General features: G+C 38.4%; 1 protein-coding gene and 1 non-coding gene across 2 annotated transcripts in view; both read left to right on the top strand.

The window, feature by feature from the left end:
* The first annotated feature begins 1,479 nt into the window (after positions 1–1,479).
* LOC133562441 (U7 small nuclear RNA) lies at positions 1,480–1,534 on the top strand. Its single transcript, XR_009808903.1, has one exon. It is a non-coding gene; the product is annotated as a U7 small nuclear RNA (small nuclear RNA).
* A 3,894-nt stretch (positions 1,535–5,428) lies between these two features.
* Positions 5,429–8,281, top strand: part of lpcat3 (lysophosphatidylcholine acyltransferase 3) — a 61,210-nt gene continuing 58,357 nt past the window's right edge. Inside the window, exons 1-2 of the mRNA XM_061914863.1 lie at positions 5,429–5,556; positions 5,835–5,994. Coding sequence (XP_061770847.1) covers positions 5,925–5,994 — 70 coding nt within the window. The 5' untranslated portion in view covers positions 5,429–5,556; positions 5,835–5,924. The remainder of the gene's footprint in view (positions 5,557–5,834; positions 5,995–8,281) is intronic.

Raw genomic sequence — 8,281 nt, 5'->3', positions numbered from 1 at the left:
AGTCACATTTTTGGTTCATTTAATAGTTAAAACAAATTTACATTATTGCAATCAGTTGATAAAACATTGTCCTTTACAATTATAAAAGCTTTTTTTTTTTTTAAATCTACTATTCTGCTAGCTTGTCAGCAGACTGGGGTAGATCCTGCTGAAATCTATGTATTGAATGAATACAGAATCGTTTTGAAAAATACCGGTTTTTAATCGAGAATCGCGTTGAAGCTAAAAAAAAAAAAATCGATAATTTATCGAATCTCGACCCCAAGAATCGATAGTGAATCGAATCGTGAGACACCCAAAGATTCGCAGCCCTAATCATTATATATGTGTTCTACTCAGAAATACTCCAAATTAGATCAAGTACGATATTCTTCTTTGCCAAATAAATTGCTACAGAGCATCATCCCCATCTACATTTCACACAGAAAAAGCCTGACTATTGAAAAGTGTTGCAATTTAAAGTATTCGGTAAAAAAAAAAATGGAATAATGAAGAAGGAAGTGAAGTAGTGACGTCACTTCTTTTGATTGGCTACAATGCCTATGGTACCTCCCTCCTTCGAGCCTAATCTGAATCAAAACAGTGTTGTTTTTAGAAAACTAACTTACCATTAACTGTATTCACAACGCAAGTTATTCGTGTACACTGGTAGTTTGTGTTAGTTTTAGTAGTTTGCGGAATTTTAATGATTTTAAAGAAACTCGGCTATTGACACCGTGACCAAAGTGTGTAGGCCTGTTAAAAGAACCATCGCCAAATGCGGGAACTTTTGCCAATTCTACAACATCGAAAAACTAGACATATGTGAAAGTGTGTGGTATCACCGAGATTATGTAAACTGACTATGCATAGGCGTGTTATAAGAAATTGACAAATAATTTATAATTTGCAGATTGTCTCTACAATTACCGAAGGAATTTAATCTGTAAATGAAAAGTCGCACATGCGCACACAGTCAATGAAAAAAACTGCATCACGTAATGGATGAACGCACATGCGCACAGCGATTGGGTGGAGAACTGCGCCTCGTCGTCCCTGCCCCTACATGGAAGATGGTGCAATACAGACACTTACAGTCACTCTCCTTTTACACAGACAATGCATGAACATTGTAAATTGTACAATTCCTACATCTAACCTGCGTTTGGTAAGAAAATGGATAAATAATGAAGATAAACGCCGAGGAGGGACGTCACGTCATTTGATTGGCTACCATGCCTATGAACCTGCCCCTTCTTTAAGCCTATTGGTGGATTTTAAGCTTGGGTCTGACTATTTATGTTTATGGTTCTAACTGAGTCGTTAACTGTTTTAGACTAACCCACTGTAGACGTATTCACAATGCTGTTATACGTATGTTTAGTAGCGTACGTCTTTTTGCAGAAATTTGATGCATTCAAAGAAACTCGGTTATTGACACCGTGACCAATATTAATAGGCCGGGCATGTAAATTAAGAACCGAAGCACTGTTAGGATAGGAAACTTGACTCTTTAGATATTTGTCTAGTAGGTTTCTCTTAAAGAGAAGCCCTCAATTGTCTGTCAAATATAAATTATTTAATAGCGTGTAATTTGAATTGTGAGATTAACGCATGCTGTCAGCGTAAATCACCATATATACCAGGGATGTCCTATCTTTTGACTTACGTACTATATCAACGTAAATCACCATATATACTAGGGATGTCCTAACTTTTGACTTACGTATTATATCAACGTAAGTCACCATATATACCAGGGATGTCCTAACTTTTGATTTACGAACTACATCAACGTAAGTCACCATATATACCAGGTATGTCCTAACTTTTGACTTACGTACTATATCAACGTAAATCACCATATATACCAGGGATGTCCAAACTTTTGACTTACGTACTATATCAACGTAAATCACCATATATACCAGGGATGTCCAAACTTTTGACTTACGTACTATATCAACGTAAGTCACCATATATACCAGGGATGTCCAAACTTTTGACTTACGTACTATATCAACGTAAATCACCATATATACCAGGGATGTCCAAACTTTTGACTTACGTACTATATCAACGTAAATCACCATATATACCAGGGATGTCCTAACTTTTGACTTACGTACTATATCAACGTAAGTCACCATATATACCAGGGATGTCCAAACTTTTTCCACAGAATGCCACACACAATGGAATTGCGGCATTTTAATAATGTTTATTATTAAACTATAACAAAATATATGGAATTAATATTTATTCCTTAGGGCTCCTGGACCTGGGGAGCATAGAGGGTCTCAGTCACTATAATGTTAAAAATAAGTCAAACTATTATTATTATTTTTTATTTAATACTTACAGTAAATCTCTATATCAACTTGAGGTTGATATAAAGTAAAAAAAAAAAAAAAAAAAAAAAAAAGGTTTTATGCCTTTTCTGTCAAAGACAACTTTGTTTTTTATAGTCAAACTGAAATATACAGTATTTAGAAAGACAGACGGATAGTACTTTATTGATCCCTTCTAGAGAGTTCCTTTATTTAACAATTAAAGCCCTGAAAGATCAATAATGCAGGACACCATTGATTTTAATTATTTAATATTTTTGAGTAATCACAGTGAAAAGTTAAATAAAATCCTACTAAATATATTTGAGATCCGAAAGGTTCCCCACTCATAAAGTGATACATTTTTATTAGTTTTTTTTTTACTTTTATCACTTAAATTTCAAGATCAACTTCTGATATATCTGTCGATTTTAAGTTTGAACTCTTATTTTGTTTGTTTTATGCTCTTTTGTCAAAACTTTGATGTTTTTATATGGCAACCACACAACATATGCAATATTTTTTCCAAATAAAACATTTTAAAGTGATACTTTTTAAGTAATAATTAATTACAACATGGATTATTTTTTGTCCTTTTTTTTTTTGGAGCAATGGGAAAAAAAGAAAATAAAGACAAAAGGGGAAAACAAATGCCTGCATGGCAGCTTTGTGTCAACATTGCCACTTTTTCCTCATTAGATTTCACCTCATTCCACTTTTTTTAAATGTTTTTTTGAATTTTTGCAATACTATCAATTTTGCAATTTAGCCCCCGGGCCGCACTTTGGACACCCCTGATTTACGTTTAATATTTTACGTCCATATATATGAAATCAGCATAAATCAACTGCCGACGAAGACTATTGCGTGAATAATGTAATACGTAGCTTTATTTAAATTATTAAATTAATCTAGCTAGAATGGGTTCAAGTCTGCCAATGACAGAAAATAGTGTAATATCATATAATATATAAACAGATTACAAACGTTTAGCTGCTTCTCAGTGTGCTCCTGTTAATTACATACATCATCTTTAATTACGAATGTACTCAAAGTATCGACCTATATGAGGGCCTAAATATCTGATATCGGCGGTGTTAATACTGCAGTGTCGATTCGCACAACAGTATCATATACCTGTCTCGGCCATAAATAAGTATACTTATTTGATGTAATGAATTTGGAGTGCTATTGTATATCAAGAAATTCGAGTTAAAATGTTTTACTTATATATCAGGCATATTACGCGCTCGCTAATAAATCATGTAGTGCTTTTTAAACTAGTTTTCGAAAGTGAGTGTAAATTAATTCTATAGCCCATGTAGTGTTTGCATTTCGCCACACGATGGCAACCTTGTTCAATTGGACTCTGATTTTGCTGCGGTTTTTTTGTTTTGTTTTTTTTGCTGTAGGAAAGAATACCGTTTATTAAATGTCTTAAAGAAAATATTATTCACCATGACATTGCATCAATTCCAAGTAAAACGTCGAGTGAACGCGTGGAAAAAATGACGAAAACTTTGAGATAATGCAATCGTTAATATTCATAAAGAAAAAGTTTGAATATTAAAAATTGTTGCAATTTATAGTATGGAATAACGAAGACGAAAGTTGGGTAGTGACGTCACGCTTTTTGATTGGCTAAAACGCCTATGAACCCATCCCTTCTTCAAGCCTAATCTGAATATAACAGTGTTTTTGAAAAAACAAAACAAAAAACAATTGACCGTAAATGTATTCCAAATACAGTTATTTATGTATACTAATAGTTAGTGTTAGTCTTAGTAGTTTGTGGAATTTTAATGATTTCAAAGAATCTCGGTTATTGACACCCTGACCAAAGTGTGTAGGCCTAGGTCAGCGGTCGGCAACCTGCGGCTCTGGTGCCGCTTGCGGCCCTTTAGCGCCGCCCCAGTGGCTCTCTGGAGCTTTTCAAAATTGTTTGAAAAATGGAAAAAGATGAGGCGAAAAAGCAAATCTTTTGTTTTAATATGGTTTCTGTAGGACAGGGGTGTCAAACTCAAATGCAAAGTGGGCTAAAATTTTAAACGGAACAAAGCTGCGGGCCAAGCTTGAACAAATGAACCTTTTAATAGGGACCCAAACAAGTTTTGCAATAAATATTGAACAAGTAAGGCTTTTATAACTTTAGTGACTTGCAAAATCCATTTTCAAAAATAATTATAATAATAAAAACAATATCAATGGCATATTAAAAAATGTAAATAAAAATGTTATGCCTTTTTTTCTATTTGCAATCTTCTGAGGTAAATATCATTTTTTTTCCACAGGCTAATAATAAATTTGAAAATAAAATAACAATAATGAACGAACCAAACATTCAAGCCTTGAAGTAGCAAGAGAAAATGCATGAACAAAACGTTGATTATTGGTCAGTTTGCTGGAAGTTTCCCGGGAGAGTTAGTGCTGCAAGGGTTTCTGGGTATTTATTCTGTTGTGTTACGGTGCGGATGTTCACCCGAAATGTGTTTGTCATTCTTGTTTGGTGTGGGTTCACAGTGTAGGGCAGATTTGTAACAATGCTAAAGTTGTTTATACGGCCACCCTCAGTGTGACCTGTATGGCTGTTGACCAAGTATGCCTTGCATTCACTTGTGCGTGTGTGTGTGTGTGTGTGTAAAAGCCACAAATATTATGTGACACGTTGTTAGTATGGAGGAAAAGCGGACGTGACGACAGGTTGTAGAGAACGCTAAAGGCAGTGCCTTAAATGCACGCCCCCAATATAGTTGTCCAGGTGGAAATCGGTAGAAATTCGGGAGAATGGTTGCCCCGGGAGATTTTCGGGAGGGGCACTGAACTTTGGGAGTCTACCGGGAAAATGAGGAGGGTTGGCAAGTATGAGTATTAGCGGTGAATGCGGTGTTACAGCGGCACCACAGCTGTATAACACCGGCGGGCCAGCTCTAATGCTAAATTGATATTGCCTCAAGGGCCAAATTAAATTGTACGGCGGGCCAGAGTTTGACACCCATGCTGTAGGAGGACAAACATGACACAAACCTCCCAAATTGTTATAAAGCACACTGTTTATATTAAACATGCTTCCCTGATTCAAGTATTTGGCGAGCGCCGTTTGTCCTACTAATTTTGCTGGTCCTTGAACTCACCGTGGTTTGTTTACATGTATAACTTTCTCCGACTTTCGAGGACGTGTTTTATGCCACTTCTTTTTCTGTCTCATTTTGTCCACCAAACTTTAAATGCTGTCCGTGAATGCACAAAGGTGAGTTTTGTTGACATTATTGACTTGTGTGGAGTGCTAATCAGACATATTTGGTCCCTGCATGACTGCAAGCTAATCGATGCTAACATGCTATTTAGGCTAGCTGTATGTAAATATTGCATCATTATGCCTCATTTGTTGCTATATTGGAGCTCATTTGGTTTCCTTTAAGTCCTCTTAATTCAATTTATATCTCATGACACTATCTCTATGTAATATGGCTTTTATTTTTTTGCGGCTCCAGACATATTTATTTTTGTACTCTTTCAACATTTTAGGTTGCCGACCTGGCCTAGTGTTATAAAATAAGCATCGCCGTGGAAGTTTCACAATCGTGAAGAGTCAAGTCAAGACAACAAAATGAAGATATGTGGACGCTACAGACATCCCTGTCAGAATTGAGTTGTGATGGCCGAATGTCAGTACAAAGTAAAGGAGGTATGAGGTATAGTCTACTACTCATCTACTCGTCTACTACTCATCGGGCCACAATGATTAAACCACATCATGATAACCTAAAAATAGAGAAAACACCAAGTTAATTCTATATTTCTTCCCATTGGCCAAAAGTAGAGTAAGCACATTATGAAAAAATACAAATAATCCTCTGCACTACCATGAATTGATTAACGTGGACGCCGACTTAAACAAGTTGAAAAACTTATTGGGGTGTTACCATTTAGTGGTCAATTGTACGGAATATGTACTGTACTGTGTAATCTACTAATAAAAGTATCAATCAATCACTACAAGTCTGTTGAAATTTATGAGGAAATTGGTTCAGCTTCTAAAACACAATCAGTTTAAACTTGGTCTCATTATTTCTACACAACCAAGATTAAACATTAAATCACAGTCTGTCTGGGATTGAATTAATTGCTAATGCAACAAACCAGGTGGCGACTTGTCCAGGGTGTACCCTGCCTTCCGCCCGATTGTAGCTGAGCTAGGCGCCAGCGCCCCCCGCGACCCCGAAAGGGAATAAGCGGTAGGAAATGGATGGATGGATGGATGGATGCAACAAACCGTAAGAAAAAAAGGTTAAAAAAAACTATTCAAAAGGGTTAAGTTCACTTTTTTTGTGTTTGACGGAGACATTTTGGGGCAACAAGGGTGCCAAATGACAATGTGTTTGAAGCAGAAGACATGAAACGACAGGTTTTAAGCTTCATGTGGTTGGAGGAGGAGGAGCCACAGTCACCCTTTACTGTGTACCTCTTGCCTGGTCCTGGTATACACCACATTCTCAACACTCTGGAAGTGTTTTGTTCAGAGGATTATCCGTGATTTTCAGAATGCCATCCATCCATCCATCCATCTTCTTCTGCTTATCCGAGGTCGGGTCGCGGGGTCAACAGCCTAAGCAGGGAAACCCAGACTTCCCTCTCCCCAGCCACTTCGTTTAGCTCTTCCCGGGGGATCCCGAGGCGTTCCCAGGCCAGCCGGGAGACATAGTCTTCCCAACGTGTCCTGGGTCTTCCCCGTTGAACGTACCCTAAACACCTCCCTAGGGAGGCGTTCTGGTGGCATCCTGACCAGATGCCCGAACCACCTCGTCTGGCTCCTCTCCATGTGGAGGAGCAGCGGCTTTTGAGTTCCTCCCCGGATGGCCAGAGCTTCTCACCCTATCTCTAAGGGAGAGACCCGCCACACGGCGGAGGAAACTCATTTCGGTCGCTTGTACCCGTGATCTTATCCTTTCGGTCATGACCCAAAGCTCATGACCATAGGTGAGGATGGGAACGTAGATCGACCGGTAAATTGAGAGCTTTGCCTTCCGGCTCAGCTCCTTCTTCACCACAACGGATCGGTACAACGTCCGCATTACTGAAGACGCCGCACCGATCCGTCTGTCGATCTCACGATCCACTCTTCCCCCACTCGTTGAACAAGACTCCTAGGTACTTGAACTCCTCCACTTGGGCAGGGTCTCCTCCCCAACCCGGAGATGGCACTCCACCCTTTTCCGGGCGAGAACCATGGACTCGGACTTGGAGGTGCTGATTCTCATCCGGTCGCTTCACACTCGGCTGCGAACCGATCCAGTGAGAGCTGAAGATCCCGGTCAGATGAAGCCATCAGCACCACATCAGAATGTGCTTGTTCTATTTCGGCCAAAGAAAAGAAAGAAAACAACCTGACGTTGTCTTTATTTTTAACTTATCACGCCATGATTTTACCAGTCCGGCCCACTTGGGAATATATTTTCCTCCATGCTGCCCCTGAGCTAAAATGAGTTTGACATCCATGGTCTAAATGAATTCTATAGCCAATGTAGTGTTTGCATTTGGCCACATGGTGGCAGCCTTGTTCCATTTGACTCACGCGGCTCTGATTTGACTGTTTGTTTTTTTGTTTAGTTCATTTGCCGTTGGGAAGAATACCGTTGAAAATTCGTATTCCTTAAAGAAAATATTATTCACCATGATATTGCATCACTTCCAAGTAAAATGTCAAGTGAACGTGTGGGGAAAAACGAAGAGAACTTTTAGGTCAGGGGTGTCCAAACTTTTTCCACTGAGGGCCGCAGACTGAAAAATCAAAGTATGCGGGGGACATTTTGATATTTTTCTTTTTAAAAAGCAATACAATAGTTGTTGTTTTTTCACCTTTATGGCTTTCCTCAAGTTTGGTCCCCGGTCTCCGGAAGGGTCTCGGTCATAAAAATGTTAGAAATAAATCATAAATTATTATTTTGTTAATTTAACGCTTGAATCTCGAGATC

This window comes from Nerophis ophidion, linkage group LG11 (assembly GCF_033978795.1).
Source record: "Nerophis ophidion isolate RoL-2023_Sa linkage group LG11, RoL_Noph_v1.0, whole genome shotgun sequence".
In the NCBI taxonomy this organism is placed as follows: domain Eukaryota; kingdom Metazoa; phylum Chordata; class Actinopteri; order Syngnathiformes; family Syngnathidae; genus Nerophis; species Nerophis ophidion.
Note: the sequence above shows the minus strand (reverse complement) of the source record. Positions and strands in the feature narration are given on the sequence as shown.